We start from the raw sequence: 18584 nt of genomic DNA, 5'->3' as shown, positions 1-18584 counted from the left end.
CGCGCGCGTCTGATGCTGCTAAAAGTAAGTTACTAATGTCGAATTTTAGGATTAATTATTGTAACTGAAAATCATATTTAGGTCAAAAAAACTGTCAGTTGTTTGTGAACTAAATCTGCTGTAAAGGGTGATCTATTTAAACCCACTGAAATTATTGAATGCAGACACATCAACATCTGTGTCTCTATTTTAGGTTAAAAAAAAACAACAACCAGGAAACATTAAAATAACACAGACTAAATAAAATAATTCATGCGCGTTCATATTCCCTAACGTTAACAGTTTTATTAAAATGCTACGCATTTCGCCCTATGTGACGTCTGTTTTTATATTGTTTATCAACAGTATACTTTTTTATATTGTTTGGATTAACTAGCCGAGTAAACAGATATGAATGTTTATTCATAACCATACTGAAAATAAGTAAATATTGTTAGATGATGCTAACTGTCTAGCTAACAAGCTTGCTCTTGCTAAATTTAGGTAATTTCTAGATATAAAGTCCAAATATTGTTATTCAACCACCTAGATAGATTACCCAGGTATTTTGAGCAGCAGGATTATAAAAATATGTGCTAATATAAATGTAAATTAAGTAGCCTATATAAAATTGCAAAATTAATCTATCTATCAGTACTTTTTTACTTAAGTACATAAAAAATCTAGTACTTTTGTACTTTCACTCGAGTAAAATTGAAAAATTAGTACTTTTACTTTTACTGGAGTAATATTTTATTATACGTATCTGTACTTTTACTCAAGTACTTGATTTGTGTACTTCATCCACCACTGCATGTCTACATTAATCCCTCACCAGAATTCACTTGGTACCTGTATTCTTGACATTCCTAGAATGAATGAAGGTACCTGATCTTCTGCAGAACCCAGAGCCAGTGTAACCTCTGCCAGCTGGGTGCTGATCTCTGAAGGAAGGGTGGCATTGAGGTCCTGGTATTTCATCTGCTGGCGATCTGCAATCTGCTCAAGGTTCTGGCGGTGAGACCGCATGCCTCCATGAGCCGTCTAGTAGAAACCACAAAAACATACCATACTTATCATCAGTAAAGTAAACTGGGTTGTAGGATGTTAGAATGCCAGTACTATCTGCATCTCCTACACTGTATAAGGTGGTTTGCATTACCTCCAGGTCAGTGAGCAGGTTATCCAGGTCTGCAGTGGGGCTCAGCATCAGCCCCTGGGTATCCTGAATCCAGCCTTTCAGCAGGCCCAACTCTCTCACCACTTCCTCTCTCTCCCGCAGCTCCACCTGCACCTGCTGCCTGCTAGCACACACCTGCTGCAACAGACTGAGGGAGAAAAAGATACATATTATGCAAATGATAGAAGATGTAAAAGCAAATGAGAGAAAAGTAGAGTTGGACATTTTCCTAAAATTACTGGAATTGTTTTCATGACATTTGGTTTGGTTAACTCTGCATTTTTCTGCAGATGTTTTCAAGTGTTAATGAAACATTAATCGAACTGAAAAAGTTACTGTTGTCTCTACAATTTTATAACTAAAACATTTAGTGGATTTATTACCTGCTCTTGAGCAGTAGGACAGACAGAATGACAGATAGAGCAGAACAGACAGGACACACAGGCAGACAGACAGAAATTCATACTCGTCATATTTCTCCTGAATGCTCTGAATTTCCAGCAGACATGGACTGTCTTGGTTGTGTTTGCTGTCTGTGGTGGATGCAGCGGCATGAGGATGGAGGAACAGGTTGAGCACATGGTGTCTGAGGAGGGTCAGGGCGCTGCTCTCTCTTTCCACCTCTCGACTGAAGGAATCATGGTACTCCAGAAGGCTGTGTAGGGCTGCCATACTAGAGGCTTTTTCCACCATGTTGTCAGGAACACGACTGTGCAGGTCCTCAAAGACAGCTCGCATTTTCTCCAGCTAATCTCAGAGAGATGTGGAATTGGTTATTCCAACAGATTCTACTGCTGTTAATATGTGCTACTGTCATGCTATAACATTTATTTTATTGTTAAAAAAAGGTTTATGTTGTTCTTTTTATGTATATATTTTTAAAATATTTAAATGTTCAGTTGCCATGTCAGTGATGTTACAAGTTTTGAACGTTCATTCAGATTCATGTAGATATAAAAAATAGAATTTTTAGATTCAATCAAAATGAGTCATTAAGAATTAATGCAGTGTAATTTATCCCTGGTTTGTCATTTATTAAACGAAAGAAAAAGATTCAGACATCAGTAACTGCGGTCACAAAAGAGCAGCTATCAGGACATCAAGGAACTCTTAATAATGAATTATTGATGAAACTGGTTAAAAAAGCAAAACAAACTACTCTCTCTGTGCTACATACAGCTTTGCAAGCAACTGACTCATTCTTACTGAGTGATGTCATATCCTCAGCTGAATAATGAAACAGGCTTAGGTCACAAAGAAACTACACAGAATAAGTGTGCACTGCCAAAAATGAACAAGAAACAGTTCCTGCTAACATGCTACTGATATGGATGTCTGGATAGCAATGTCTCTTCAATAATCTTTGTATATTAAAGTATTCATGTTGAATAATCTGATATATAAAAAAGTAAATAGAGTGTGTTACACAGCATATCCCTCCATCAACGATGTAATTTCCTGTGATAGTAGCAGAGATTTATGGGAGAAGTGGTGAGTTGGCAACTTCCATGTTGGGCTATTTTTGTATGGACTGTCATTGCCAAGCATTACATCATTATCAGGCCATTGCCGGCAACTGATGCTCTTGTCTGATCACAGAACCACAGCCAAGATTTATTCAGCTCTACTACAGTGTCTCTCTCTGCTTACAGAATAACTGCTTTTACTGTTTATGTTTTTTTTTCCATCTGTTTATTTAAAATATACTATTCAGGCATCAATCAATCATTTTATGGCATTTTGCCTGCTTATTCAATCAAGTATTGTATCTGATTGCACTATTGCATTCGTTTGATTATTCTCTGAAATGCAGAATCATATAAAGAGTATCTTAGTGTAATGAGTTGAGAGTGTCTATCCATAAAGCTTCCCTACCTTCTCCCTGGTGCATCTCCAGTTACATGCAGAGTCCTGGAGGGCTTTCATCTGAGCTCGAGCAACACCGAACAACCGAGTCCACCGATGGCTCAGTGAACAAACTGACTGAGAAATGGTGTCTTTTATGGCAGGCTGAACAAACTGTGCTGCTTTAACTTTTAGTCCATTCAGTGCATCTTCAAGACCCTGAACTTGTGACATAATATTCTGTAGAAAAGAAGAAATAAGAAATATTTAGAAAAGCTGCAACACCCAATTTAAAGTCAATGTATAAGAAGTAGGCAATGAAACACATGCTTAGTCATAAACCTGGTATAAACAGTGCTTGTCTTCAGCATCTTGTTCAGAGTTTGCTCTGGCAGTTGTGAACTCCATCATCCTTTTCTCTACTTCATTCATCTGCCTGATAACTTCATCTGTTTCATCTTGGAAAGATCTCCACTGAGTTATGCTTCTAAAAAAAGAAATAAAATGACGAATAAAGTGTGCAACAGGCAGATACAAGTTTGGGTCTTGTGCACCTTATTTAAATCTATTTAAATATCCAAATAACCTTATTAGCATTACCGTTGCAAGTTGTCTTGATGTTGTTTTAGCTGCTCAAAGACCTCTGTGCCCTTATGATAAGACTCCTCACAATGTTGCTGGATTTGCTTCATTACAGTAGGGCTCAAAAAGTCACCCATTTGAGGAACTAGATCTTGCATTTTTTGCATCGTACCCTTGACAGATTGTTCCCGGCCTGTTATATTTTCTAAGTCCTTGAGGCAGTCTAAAATTTTCTCCAAGTCTACCTCTTGTGGGGCCTGCTTAAGTAGAGCACCAGTGTCCTCAAACCACTGCTGGACAGTTTGCAAGGAATGGTGGTATCTTTGGAGCAGAGACAGTATAGACTGCAAGGCCACCTGAGGACGCACATCACAATTTAAAGAAACATTAAGCTAGCCTTCAGTATTTTATTACTCAGTCAGAAAACATAGGCGGACTGTCAGGAATTAATAATACCTTACCTGTTTGGTGTTGACAGCTTGTTGAAGATCACCCTTTAGTTTTGGAATATCCATTAAAGTGGTTTCAAAGATTTTTGGAAATGGCTTTTGATCGTTGATGTACTTCTGTTTCTCTTCATTAGTTATATATTCTAATACTCTAAACCTAGATTTCATTTCTTTTTGAAGTGCTGACAGTGACCTGACCTCCTCCTGCACAAGGAGGAGCACAATCTCAATTTTTGCTTCTTCAAACATTAATGGACATCTTAATCGATCCCAAAGACTCTTGAGCCAGTCTATTGATATTTCATCAGTTTGAAAATCCTTATTTCCCATAAAACCTCTCTCACATTCTTCTGTGTGTGTATTAATCTCTTGCTTTAAAGTAAGAAGTTGTTCCTCCCTGAAGATAACCTGAGTCTTAAGGGTCTTTGAGTCAAAGTGCCGATTGAGGTCATCATTTTGTGCTTTGAGACCCTCTGGATAGGAACTAACCTCTTCAAGAAATCTTGATAGGTTGTGTAGTGTAGATAATCTCTCCATGGCATCTGTCTCCTCATCTCCTTTGGAGTATAATTTGCCAAGCTGTCCCTTTAATCTAGTAATGCTATAGTCCATTTTCTCAATAACTGTTCGATGGTCATTTAATAATTTTAATGTTTTCCTTAATTCTTTCATCTTACACTCGATCTGCTGGTTAAGACTGTCGTGGAGATAAACTAGCTGGTCAATGACTTCAGGAGCATATGGCTGACCCATAACAAGATAATCCTGAGTTTTACCCCTAAGATCTTTCATTCCCTGAAAGAGATTTGCAAGACCTTTCATGAGATCTTCATAACTGCTGTGCAATCTTTCTCCCTCTTCTAGGCTTTGGTTGGCTGACTTAATCTCTAAACTATCACATTTCTCCTGAAGTTCTTTCAAAGCATTTCGTGTGACATCGATGAGGGACTCAAACTCCCTGCGGTCCAAAAGCACTTGTTGGATCCTGTCGCGTTTCTCTCTGATCAACAACAGCATGTCATTATATTGTTGTGGAAGGCCATTGAGTTTCTCATCTAGGTAGCAGTGGTCAACCTCATTTAAGGTGGGAAGAATCTCCTGTCCTGCCCTTTGGACGATGAGCAAAAGGTTTTCATACTCTGAAGCATGACCATGAAGCTGTTGGTATTCAGTCAGCTGGTTCTGAAGCTCCTCATCATTCCCGCTCAAGTCAATAATTGGAAATGTAGCTACCTCTGCTTGTTTTAGCCACTCGCAGATTCTGTCAAGGTCTACTTTAAAGTACTTCCGAATGACAAGCGCTTTCTCCAGATGCTGCAGATGCTCCGTGCTTTTCTGCAAGGAAGCCTCAAAGGTAACTTGCAACTCCTCCAGCTTCTGAAGGGTCTCCTTCTTCTCCTCGTCAGTTGCATCCTTCCCTAATCCTCGTCCCTGTACCCAAAGAGACGTAAGCTCCACCTGATATGCTCTTAGGCTGCTGGTAAAATTCTTGCAAGTTGACACCTGCTTGTGTAGTACATTTGGTAGGAGCGACACATGATCATCTGCAAGAGCCCTCTGCTCTTGCTTCCTGATCCATTCAGCTGCTCTGTCGAGGGCTTGTAGGAATTGTGTTCGTTCTGTAAACACTTTACTGAGGCTTTTACGATACTGAGCCGCCTTAGTTCCAAGCGATTCTACTTCTGTCTGTGCTTCCTGGACCAACGTCTGCAGCTTCCTCCTTTCATTAAGACCAAGGCGAGAGGAAAGGCTATTGGCATCTTTCACAGCCTCTGCCAGAAGCTTCTGTTTGGCCTCCAATTCTGCACAAAAGCTCAAGTGATCAAACAGAAAGCTTTGGGCCAAATCTGGAGGGGGGCTGGTCTTGAGAATCTCAGACAGGGATGGCTTCTGCAACTCAGCCCACTCTTGAGCCTCGCGCAAATGGTCCTCGATTTGACTCAATTCTTCCAGTGTCTGCGCTGAATCTTGGATTTTCTGCAGGACAAGGGATTCCACCTGGGTCCAACGTTGCTCCAGGTAACCCACTTGCTCCTTAACCAGGTCTCTATCTTCTAAGCTCAGACGAGGCAGGATCCCATGCCTATTATTTCTCAGGTCATCGAGCACACATCTCTGGTCCTGCAGGTCTGTGGATAACTTCTTTAAGGCATCCAGACACTCAGATGTGCTTTCACTATCTCCCCTAGAAAAGATTCAGTGTTTTTGTGAACCAAGAGAAGAATAACTGAAGATTAACACATGGCAACTATCAAACATAAATATGTTGTGCAAAATTTGAAAGGAAATGTTGCATGCCTGGCCAATTGACCCCATTTCTTGGACAGCTGGTCAAACAACTCCTCCACCATACAAATGCAGTCATGATAGTCCCCGCTCCTCTGTAGATCCTCCTCTTTCTGGTTCAGCAGCTGTGCAGCCTGTCTGCCAAGATCCAGCCAAGCACAGCGCAGACGACCAACTTCCATAAGCTCAGGAGACTCCTGACCAGCCGTTAGCCTATTAATGCTCTCTCTCAGCTGGGTCAGATCAACCTGCCTGGCTCGCATCTCCTGGATAAAGTCCTTTGTGGCATGAAATACGGGGTGTTATTAATACATGCTGCCTGTCTTTATTTGATATCCTGCAAAATGGACAGCTCTGGATGACACCCTCTCTTACTGGCAGAGAGTGAGCTTTGAGGTAATTGGGGTTTTCATTCAATCTATTGTTGACAATTCTCAGCACATCCAGAGATGGTAATATGTGCTATTTTTCACACACAATGAAGGGGTCTGCCTGGATGCTGTTATTACAGGCACTGACAAATCAATTCACACATCCATAATTAAACCCAGACGAGTAATCTGGGGAGAAATCTTTATTAACGAATGAAGCTTCCTGCCAGGAAATGTAAGAGAGGTCAAAGCTCACCAAAGCTTTCAGCAATATATAATAGACTGCATCTGATTAACTAATAAACAGATACCATACAAAATTTGTGCATAAGGTATTAATGTAATAACAAATATGCTGTAGTGTTTTTCAAAAATCTCAAATAACCCATGTTTCATAAAAATGGGTAATCATTTAGCTGTCTTCAAATGGCTGTCATCTGGACACAAAGCTGTCACTTACCTGAGCCTGGTCCAGCTGGTTCTGAGCAACCTTTGGCTCGAGCTCAGCTGGCCTCCTTAACATGCTCTGGAGGAGTTGTTCAGCCTCAAGAAGACGACACTCAAGGTTGGAACGCAAGTCTTTGATCTCTCTCCAGTTATCTGCTAGTTCTTGAGATTCCAGCATCCTCTCCTCGATCTGCATTAGGTAGAAAACATCTCTAAACATTTTCCAAACTAATTTAATAATATGGGTTTTGTGATGTATTATCATATTTTAAAATATCAATCTTAAATCAATAAAACCTACACAAACTGTTTTTAAATGCTTTTTGTGTTTCAAGAAACTTTGCGCTTTCTTGCAAAAAGTGTTGTGTTCCCCTGGAAAGCTTTGCAATTAAAAAAAGCATTGATAAATAGTTTTTCCTCTCACCTCACATTATTTCTATCAACAAGTTTGCGGTTGCCTGCAAGTGGGGAAATGTTTTTGCAAGCGAATGCGAAGCGAAAGTTTTTCCTCCCATCACCCTTTAGGAGCTCCATATAAAGTGCCTGTAGTTGAAGAAGCTACTAAAACCTGAAGTATGAATGTATTCTTAAAATTCAATTAGTCACTCACCTGAAGTTTGACCTGCTGTATCTCAGCAGCCGTCTCTTGTACTTTCTCATCAGAAAGATCACAGATGGAGCACACCAGCTGTAAATAGGTACTAGCCTGTTCCTGCAGAGTTCGATCCTGCTTCATCTGATGGAATATTTAAGAGACCCCCAGAAGAATTGATGAAAGAGTCTAGCTTTCTTATTCTTCATTGTGCCACTTTTGTGTACATGCACAAAGCAACATAAAAATGTATACCTGTGCTAGCGCCTCCTGTAGGCAGTGTCGTGCATGTGGAGGAATCTGTATCTCCTCTCGTACATTTGAAAGCCACGTCTGACACTGTTGCAAAGTATCCCGCAGACTTACATGCTTCTGCAGTTCCCGATCCAGACTCTGATACACCTGCACAAACAGACATGACATAATTTGCCTCAAGACTTAAAATAACCACACTGCATGTAGTGGCCAAACGTAGTTAACTAAAATTGAAATAATACCAGTTATAGAAGTCATAACTGAGCCAATTCATAATGTAACATTTAAATTATGCACCTCAAAGGGTATTTTAAGTAATCCTTAGCTGTATAAAACTGGAACAGCATGACTCTGACATATTTGAGGAGCAAAACAGAAAATTACATGAGTGGCATACGGTTAACCATGCTAAATCGGGTCAACATAAAGCAAAGCCCATTTGACAGGTGTTGAATGCTCTGGCATCCCTAATCCCATGAGCAGAAAAGCTGACGCTGATTGACATTCTTAATTCACGAGCCCTCGTGGGGGGCAGGCAACGACAGGCTTGCTCTGGCAGACGACAGGAGTTGGCAGAGCACATGCAGACCGAGGAACTCATTGACCAGACTGCCAGGTGGCGGGATTTACCGGATGGCATTGTTCTGGCAAGGTTGGCACAAGATGTTGGTACGGGGTATAAACTAGCAAACCATAAGGGAGGGGTTCTATCAATGTCTCGGCTTGTTTTGACAGAATTGGACTTGATGGGTAAAATAAAACTGGGAAGGGGGCGAGGTATTAATAGACTGGGTGGTTTGCTCAGAGAGTGACTGAGCAGGCAATGTGTCAGATGGCAGAGAGTAGTTGCCATATTAGGGGTGCGTGTGATTAGGGTTCTTAGAGGAAAGCAGGTGGCAGATTTTGGAACGATACTGCAAGAGCTGGAGTAGGGGGGAAATGGTGATTTGCAAAGGGGGGTATATGTGCTCCCTTTCATTGCCGTGGGCTTTAATAATATGCTTTCATGGAGAAATTATTTCTTAGTGCCTCCTGATGGGTCTTCTTGTAATGACACTGGCATGCAGAAGTCAAAATGTCAAGCATACTTTGCCAGACGTGCCTAGTTTATTGACTGCCTGGTAAGGGTTGTTTAATCTGATTTAGACAAATACACTGAAAGGAGAATTTTGTCAGCACTTTAGTTGGACCTGTGCAACTAGGAAGCCAGGCAGGGTGGATTAAAATAATCAGGAGGTTCTGGAAGTGTGGCAGAAAGTTGGCACACACTTCAGCTTACTGCTGGAACAAAGCTTTGATGTGAGCAGAGGGACAATAAACAATGACACCAGCACAATGACTAGAAATCATACAATTAATGAGCACTAAAACTTAAAAATTGCAATATAGGAGAATTTACTGGAAATAACTAATAATCAATCAGTCTTATTATTAATCGTTTATTCAATTATTATTATGCTGTTTGAACAGTTTGTTCAAAATTTTATCAAACTCTTATCATTTTCAACCAAGCCAGAGTAATTTGTAAAAATGTCATGAGTTGTTATTTGTCCAAGACCTCCGCCCCTATGTGGTTGATAGGACATAATTGACTGCGTTTAAACAACTATTTTATGTTTGCAGATATTTTTACAGGCCAATAACGGATGCACCATTGTGTCCATCGTTAATCACACTCCTGCCTATATTAATTGTGGGTCTTTATATACTATCGTAGGTCTATATGCACTGTAAACAACGGCACAATGCTGGTCTTATGCTGGTGTGTTGGCAAGGAAACTCACACGCTGGGCAGTGCTACAGATGGCAGAGTAGCTGTCTCTTGCTCCCTGCTGGTGGTTCTGAATTTGCTGGCGAAGCCGAGCCTGCGGGCGCTCGCTGCAGCCGGACAACAGCTCCTCTCCCTTTTCCTTTAGTGTAGCCAAACGCTCCTCAAAACCTGCTATCTCCTCCATAATAGCCTGAGATGAGACAATATGTGCAAATAAATTTAACGCAAAAGGTTCTCCTAGCAATAGCTTTAAATATTCTTGTGAATACCAATATTTATCGAAACTGTTATGACAACATTTTTTATGTGGGTAAACAAAATGCAGATGTGTGTTTGGTTATTTATAGGGTTCTGCTCTTCTGTGAAGCTTTGTGATTTGTCACCTTATGTCTGGCTAGCTGCTGAGTGGCAGCTTCCATGCCACCGCCTGATGATGGGTCAGGAGTCACCATCCTGCTGGACATCTGCAACAACCAACGTTCAATTTCCTGTACATCTTTGTGGTAAGCTTCCTGTTTCTTCACCTGGGCCTCCAATCTGTGAACGTGGGTCTAAGGAAATATATTTAAATTACAGAAATGATCAAGACATTTGCAAGCACTCAAACTAAAGAACCTATATAAACACACAGCTGGAAACTCTCATGCCATAAAGAGCTTCTGACAGCTGCGAGCATGAGATTAATTATTTGAAAGTGAGTATTCATGGCACTGATTGCAGGGTTAATGGATGCCATCTTGGAGGAAATAGCACATAAAGCCTCCAAATTAATATTCAAAAGCTTAAAAGGGAAATAATCTACACATTCATAGCAATTTGTTTCTCCCCACTATTTATAATTTGCTATTTAGTTTTAAATTATTCTAAATGTATATGACTGTTACCCTTCCCAATTGCTAAAAACAAACATTGATATGTAAATGTTGGAGGTCATGCATTAATGTTCTGATATCACGGCATGTTCTGAATGACCAGTTTTGCTGTTTAGTGTTTATAACACGCTGGGTGGACCGGGCAGGTAGCTTTATGTACATTAGCGTATGTAACTATTTCACAAAAGCAATTGTTTTCCATGTTATGTTGCATTTAAATGATAATAGTTTTCGTATTCTTTTTTAACTCACCCTTGCTGAGCCACACAGCTCCTGGTAGTCTGCCTGTAGTCTGGTCATGTTGTCTGTGATGGAAGGGGAGTGGATGAGGGTCACCAGAGTTTCTCCTTTCTCTAGCACAAAGCTCACGGCAGAATCACGTGATAGCAAAGTCTGCTCTACAGCCTGGACACAACAGAACAATGAAATATGATACAGAGACAAAAATGGATTATTCAGCAAGGACCGATTAAACTGATCAAAAGTGACAGTAAAGCCTTTTGCATTGTTAAAAAGATTTCTATTTCTAATAAATGCTGTTCTTTTTAACTTTAAATTCATCGAATGCAGAAACTAAATATTTCATGATTTCCACAAAAATATTAAGGAATGCAATTGTTTTCAACATTGAAAATAATAAGAAATGTCACTCGAGCACCAAATTAGCATATTAGAATGATTTTTGATCATTAAGGATCAAGCTGCTGAAAATTCAACTTTGCCATCACAGGAATAAATTAAATTTTAAAGTATATTATTATAATAGTAAAGTTGTTTTAAATTGTAATAATATTTCACAATATTACTGTTTTCTGTATTTTGCAGCCTTCATGAGCAAAAGGGACTTAATATAAATAAACCACCAATCATAAATAAAAAACTAATTTACATATACAGGTATGTATATATTTACAATATATTTTATAAATACATTAATGCTTGCAAAAGATCTTTGACAATGCTACTGATTTTAAAAATAAGAAGTGGGACTACCACTTTTGTTGACAAAGCTAGTCACAAATACAGATTTCATATCAGTTAAAGACTGTAAAACAAATCACCGACCTTGTACTTGTTCAGCTGGGCTTTCCTCTGGTAAAGTTCTACTTTGGGCTCAACAGTGGAACTGAGAAGGGCTCGAGTCTCCCTAAGCCACTGCATTTGGCTCTTGTAGCGCTCTTGGAAATCTTTATAGAGCACAATGCTCCTTTCCAGGGTTGCATGCTCTTCCCGTAGCCCCAGAATAAGCTCTTCGAGCTGTGATCGACCTGTTCGCACTTCCTTCTCTAGTCTGGATGCTCCGGGGTCATCCAAGAAGGAAACGGCCTGCTCTGCAACTTCTCGAAGTGTTTTAAGCAGGCTGTGACCTTGATCCATGTCCCCCTGTAGAGACTGCAGGGTGAGAGAATATTTTAAACAATGAACGAAAAGGTACAAAAAGAACAACAATAACAAACAAACAAAAATCAATAATTTAATGAGCCACAGGAAAGATATTCATGCCTTCCCCAGTGTGCAACCAAGACAAGTACATTTTCTGTTTCTGACAGCTTCTGATCCTCTCCATTCACGTGGAGCTTCAGGTTTTGAGAGTGCTCCTCTGAAGTGGACTTTTCTGATGGGTACTTTGAAGCCTGCCGGGCTCCTGACACCTGTGTGCGGAGACCCGGTGAGGCCCCAGTCAGAGATACGAGAGGAAGACCCAATTACCCAGGCCTTAAATGGGGTTGCTGCAGCAGTGTTTCCCCGGCAACGACTGCACTCGGTCCCTCCTAGTCCTTTACCTTTAAGCGGGAAGCTTCTCTATATGATATCAACCTCTTGTCTCTACAAAGAGCAGTACATGAGAGCTGGACAGCTGGATCTGGAGCTACTGCTGCGGTACTGACAGGGAAAGCAGCCCCAGTGTTTTAATTAATGATCATCTCCACACACAAATAAGGAAATGAGAAGTTAGTGATGCGAAGAGGTGTAGGATCCAAGGATAATTGGGCAAAGAAATATGATCTGGCGATAGAAATGTACACTTAATTGGCTGTTTATTAATTCACAAATGCATGCATCTATGCCCCTAACATTACAGGGTGTACAGCTCTCTATGTGGCATTGCTATTAGCATCTGTGTGGCACTATTGATGTTCACAAGAATTATATGCACCAAATGAGTAATATATGTGTGTAAAGGAAAAGAGTGTTATGTGATGTTGAAGCTGCAAGGGCATTGCATCAATTACACAGTCTGTGCTAGCAGGTTCCACAGACAGACCATTCCTTCATCTCAGCTATCACAGGGGGGAGTGTGTGAAGTGGCTGTGTGCGCGTGTGCACGTAGGGTGCAATCGTGCTAAAGCTTTCTGTTGCTTTGTGTAGTAGACATATTGATCATATCCTTAAGAAGACAAAGAGACTCGTACTTGTACACACACATACGCACTGGCTCTTACGATCACGAACATGAGCGCAAAACTGTGCCAGGCCCGCTGAGAGTCCTAGTCTGTGGTGTGTATATGTGTGTAATTTTATCAGGCCCAGGCCAAATCAATAGTTGTTAAACCTCAGGATAAAAAGGGGTGACAGTTTCATCTGTTCATCTGATCCTTCAACTCTAAAAGGAAAAAATAAAACCCTGTAGAAGTGTTTATCTATAGTCTCTTTTGTATGTACAAGTTACATGAACATGCTATGTACAGTTTGTGTTTTCACTGGGCCATACCTCTAGCCTCTTCATCTTCTTTTCCATTGTAATGCGATCGAGAGCCTCTGTCTTTTCGGTAACGATTTTGAAATTCTTCCTCGCTGTGCACAACCAATCAGAGAAGGTCCTGAGAGCATTTTGAGCCTCTGTGATTTTCTGCATCTCTTCCTGGAGCTGTTTGAGGGTGTCCTGAAAGATGGAAGAAGAAATAATAAGGCTTATTGTCAAGAACGCTCGGAATTCTATCTCATCAGCATGAAGTGTTTTGATTGATCCAATGCCGCACACTCGCTAGCGTTCACCACTGGAGGCTTGAGGCTAAGCTATTTTGCCATGTTCTTCACTTGACATGCAGATCCCTCATGCACGTGGCACCAATTAACGCTTTTGCACTGTGCCGCGCCGCGCGCACACCTATCTGCGGAGACGTAATAGCTTTTGACTGCAGTGCATGTGGCGGCCTGTTGTTTCTCACAGAATAATTACACGCTCTATTCTGTGTCGCAGTCAGAGTGTGTGCATGTTAGAGAGAAGTGGGCAGGAAGGAGAGGTGTTAAAGCAAGTGTTAAAAACAATTCTGCTGCTGCCACAAAAGCAGCAGCACCAATTGATGGGCAAGATTGAATCCTATATTTTTTCATTACAAGCTAAGGTCTCAATGTGGGCGAGACATTGATTTTTCCAGTGTGTAGGTTTTTTTTTGTCATCACAGTGGGTCACAGGAGCTGGTTTACCAGGTTGGATAGCTTCCAATGTTTAGATGGCTGAGAAATTAGACTCATCAGTGTGCTTTGGCAGCAAAATGAGAGGTGACTCAATGACACAAGGTTCTATTAAAAGAAACGTCATTGTAGAAACAGAAAATCAAGTAGAAATTTAAATTGAATTAAACTCAAAAAAGGTTTAATTATTTAGCGAATTTAAAAACAGACAATTTAATTATAATGATAAATAATAATGACTGCAATAATTTTACCAGATAAAAATAAAACAATTGGTCTTTTGCATTTCTGTACTTCAGAAACATAGGAATAGGAATTATAAGGGAAGAAAAGGAGAGAAAATACAGTTTTAAAATGCCTTTGCAAAAAATACCAAGAGATACAGTGTTTTTTATTATCATTTATACAAATGTATAGTATTTAGCAATATTTTGGATTAGCTATTTTAAGTTTTAGTAATTTTGTTATGTGTATTTTTATTACCATGGTTTTTATATATATAATATTTCTATTTAGTTTTAATTTATTTTATATCAGTTTTAGTCATTTTAATACTTCTATTTAAACTTATTTGATTTCGGTTAGTTGCCAAGACAACATTTCTAATATTCATTTAAGTTTAATTTTAAATGTTATTTTATTTGCCCTTCATTTCAATTAAATAATTTTTTAACAGTATTGGTTGTAGTCAACGATAACACTGGGAAAGAGATTGAGCGAGGCTTTGGAGAGAAAACAGAGATCCCAAGCAAAAACCAGAGGATTTTCACATTATTTGTGAAAAATTAGTAAAAGGACACTGGCAGCTTACTGAATGATGCTGCATACTTTTCTGAAATAATCAAGTGCATAAAAATTGCTAATGTACAAGGCTGACTTGCCTGTATCTGTAGGAGCAAGGTATGGTAGCGGGCAGTGAGCTGGGTAACCCTGGTACTGATCCGACCACTGACATGAGCATCCTCTACGACTTGCTGTGCAAGAGTACTAAGGCCTTCCACTTCGGCCTGATGTTGAGCAGCCTCAATCTGCCACCGCTGATATAAGGGAATGACAGGAAAAGGTCAACATTTATCTACATGAAACGAGAGTAGTGTACTTCTGAAATCATCAAGCATATGTATAATGCATTGTACCTTCAGGTGTTGTAGCTGGGCCTCCTTCGCAGTGACATCAGAGCAACGATGGCTTCTCACCTTAACTTTGAGCTCCATGTCAACCAGCCACTGGTCTAAGCTTTGGAATAAACCTTCTAGTTGCTGAACCCTTGCGAGGGCCTGCTCTACCTGAACTTTGGTCTCCCCGAGCCGGTCTTGGTACCCCTGCCACTCTGTCTGTGCTGTTTCCAGAGCCCGATCCTCAATTTGAGGGCCACCCCATGGAATTACTCTTTCTCGACTGGCAAGAACTGAGCTGAGCAAGTTATGTCCCTTAGGGCAATGTGACTGGAGCATCTGGAGACATTATTAGACAGAAAGAGTAAAAGATTAGGTAGTGCAGAATATTTCTTGCCTATAATATTAAAGCCCTAAAAAAGATCATATTATACTAACCTGCAGTTCTTTTAACGTGTTCTCCAGAGCATTTACATCTTCATCCAGAGGTGTGAGGAGGGCCAAACTGTTCTGCTCCTGCTCTAGCCAGTCTTCAAACACGTGCAGCCCTCGCTGGTATTCTTGATGGAGCAGAACCAATTCTTCTGCCTTACTGACAGCAGCCTGAAACACCAGCAGAGAATATTATTTCAAATTTAATAAGTGGAAATAGAGTAAAAGCAGAGCGCAACACTTTTTTAGCTGCTTGGTTCCAGAAGTATTTTCCTCATTCTTTTTCCTCCATAGAGATATACAAATCTTCAATAAAGAGTTTTGAGCCACAAACCACACCAACTAGATCTAATATATAGATAGATAAATAGTTCATGTGCAGTGCTGGGAAGTCACTTATGAGCTCTTTGGCCGCAAATTCTGTTTCCATGGTAACAGAAACTTCTCTGATTGCTGAATGATCTTTTCAGAGTAATAGGTGGTGCAGCTCTTCACTGGGAATTTGGTTATTACATTTCTTTTTTTTTTTTTTTTAATGAAGTGAAAATCATACTGATTTACAGCTTCCTCAAAAACCTCATTGCTCAGCAACTTCAAAGCTCATTGTAGGTCTGTCTTGAAAGATTTATGTAATTGTTAAAAATCAATTCCCCTGTGAATAGGACTCTATAACCACTGGAAATTTCATATTAGTTTGTGCAGAATAATTCTTCTTGACCACCCAAAACGAATTTAAGCACTGGTCTGCAGCCTACAGTTTGACATCCTTGGCTTACCTTGGCTTTATCTTTAATGGCTGTATATCTCTCACTGAGTTTCTGGATCTCCTGTTGGGTGGCTGTATGTTCAGTCATGTTGGAACCCTTGGTCGCAATGGTCTCTAAAGGGCTAGAGTGGCTAAGAACTTCCTCATAGAGGAGCTGTACAGAGCATAGCAATTAAAGTAAATAATACATTGAGGATTCAACTTCTAATAGAACTGTAAGAATATACAACTGTTATCTAAATAATAAATCCTGTATAAAATTATTATGTTATGTTATATGTTGTTGTTATGTTATGTTAGCGCAAGTATGCATATGAAAAGTATAAATTACTTTGGCACGGCCTAGATTGGCTGTCTTGTCCCTCATTTCAGCGTAGTGTTTGTCTGAGTTTCCGAGGCTCTCTTCTACTTGCTCCATCCAGCACTCAAACTGACTGACATCTTCCTGGTAACTTGTCCAGTGTGACAAGGCACCTTCCAGCTGGCTATAAATGCAACACATGAACAAGACATCTACTAATTCCACACAGACACCTGATGAGCACATATCTGAGGAAATGCTCAGACAAAAGCACTAACAAAGAGAGTATAAATAAACACAGACTGAGGGACAGAGAGTTCTCTGACCTTTTGCACTGTATGGATGTTGACAAGAGTGATTCCCAGGAGTCTTTGAGGTCCTGGATCTGCTTGCGAACCACTGGTACACCCTCAGCCGAGGTGTTCCTCTGGACAGACTCCCCTCTGGTGATGAGCATCTTCAGTTGGATTTCTCTCCCCTGACAAGCCACCAGTAAAGTCTGTAATCAATCAGAAATCCTGTTATACACCCAACATGTACAAATTAAACTTACAAACTAATTTATGAGAGCCAAATCCCTTGAAGGTTGTCCTTAGGATTTAGCAACACCTGTAAAACAGTCAAATGTGTATATATTAAATGACCGTGTACCTCGAGCTGGCCCATTCTGGTGATAAGCACACTCTTGTCAGATGTGGGGCATCTGCAGGTCTTGAGGACCTGTTGGGACTCTGAAACCCAGTTCTGAAGTTCCTGAAGGCCGTGTGAAAAAAGCTGATGCTCCCCCACCACTCGTTCTACCCTTGACACTTTCTCCTGCGGAAGGTGGGTGAGAAAAGTCAAGACTAGATTAAAAGACTGGACAAATGAAGTCGATTTTTTTACACAGGTGTCTGTAAGGATGCACATTAATGATATTGGTTATCAGCTGATATTAGAGATTTTTAGGTATTTTTGGTATTTTGGTATTTAATTGTGCATATTTTCTAATTTTACATTCAGATTACCTTTTGCAGTGATCTAATGCTCACTTTTTAATTACATTTATTTATTTTTTTAATATTACATGTTATTAATTTTACATAACCCTAACAATTTAATAATACTGTTAAATGTTTCTTTAGCAATATTTAGCATATGTCAAAATAAAAATGTTCACACTGTATATTATAATGTTGCAGTACCTAAATGCACTTGTAGCACTTAAAATGACTCAGTGTAGTTTTTAGTGTTTTATTTTAATATATTTAAATAAAATAATACAGAGTTTTAATATACAGTATCTCACAGAAGTGAGTACACCCCTCACATTTTTGTAAATATTTTATTATATATTTTCATGTGACAACACTGAAGAAATGAAAAGTAGTGAGTGTACAGCTTGTATAACAGTGTACATTTGCTGTCCCCTCAAAATAACTCAACACACAGCCATTAATGTCTAAACCGCTGGCCACAAAAGTGAGTACACCCCTAAGTGAAAATGTCCAAATTGGGCCCAATTAGCCATTTTCTCTCCCCGGTGTCATGTGACTCATTAGTGTTACAAGGTCTCAGGTGTGAATGGGGAGCAGGTGTGTTAAATTTGGTCTTATCACTCTCACTCTCTCATACTGGTCACTGGAAGTTCAACATGGCACCTCGTGGCAAATAACTCTCTGAGGATCTGAAAAAACGAATTGTTGCTCTACATAAAGATGGTGTAGGCTATAAGAAGATTGCCAAGACCCTGAAACTGAGCTGCAGCACAGTGGCCAAGACCATACAGCGGTTTAACAGGACAGGTTCCACAAAGAACAGGCCTCGCCATGGTCGACCAAAGAAGTTGAGTGCACATGCTCAGCATAATATCCAGAGGTTGTGTTTGGGAAATAGACCTGTCAGTGCTTAGACCATACGCCGCACACTGCATCAAATTGGTCTG

General features: G+C 40.0%; 1 protein-coding gene across 1 annotated transcript in view; it reads right to left on the bottom strand.

The window, feature by feature from the left end:
* LOC107556168 (nesprin-1-like) overlaps positions 1-18584 on the bottom strand; it is a 137051-nt gene that overhangs the window by 56000 nt on the left and 62467 nt on the right. The window contains exons 61-83 of the mRNA XM_016239217.1: positions 17312-17476; positions 16987-17159; positions 16691-16844; positions 16370-16513; positions 15600-15764; positions 15183-15500; positions 14928-15083; positions 13343-13513; positions 11695-12021; positions 10882-11034; positions 10141-10308; positions 9771-9947; positions 7987-8133; positions 7750-7875; positions 7153-7329; positions 6334-6599; positions 4048-6220; positions 3605-3942; positions 3347-3491; positions 3035-3244; positions 1626-1906; positions 1142-1307; positions 868-1023 (exon numbers count right to left, since the gene is read on the bottom strand). Coding sequence (XP_016094703.1) covers positions 868-1023; positions 1142-1307; positions 1626-1906; positions 3035-3244; positions 3347-3491; positions 3605-3942; positions 4048-6220; positions 6334-6599; positions 7153-7329; positions 7750-7875; positions 7987-8133; positions 9771-9947; positions 10141-10308; positions 10882-11034; positions 11695-12021; positions 13343-13513; positions 14928-15083; positions 15183-15500; positions 15600-15764; positions 16370-16513; positions 16691-16844; positions 16987-17159; positions 17312-17476 — 6456 coding nt within the window. The remainder of the gene's footprint in view (positions 1-867; positions 1024-1141; positions 1308-1625; positions 1907-3034; positions 3245-3346; positions 3492-3604; positions 3943-4047; positions 6221-6333; positions 6600-7152; positions 7330-7749; positions 7876-7986; positions 8134-9770; positions 9948-10140; positions 10309-10881; positions 11035-11694; positions 12022-13342; positions 13514-14927; positions 15084-15182; positions 15501-15599; positions 15765-16369; positions 16514-16690; positions 16845-16986; positions 17160-17311; positions 17477-18584) is intronic.

Source organism: Sinocyclocheilus grahami, unplaced genomic scaffold, assembly GCF_001515645.1.
Source record: "Sinocyclocheilus grahami isolate Dianchi unplaced genomic scaffold, SAMN03320097.WGS_v1.1 scaffold556.1, whole genome shotgun sequence".
Taxonomy (NCBI): Eukaryota; Metazoa; Chordata; class Actinopteri; order Cypriniformes; family Cyprinidae; genus Sinocyclocheilus; species Sinocyclocheilus grahami.
The sequence above is the reverse complement of the archived record's forward strand: the minus strand, read 5'-3'. Positions and strand labels throughout refer to the sequence as shown.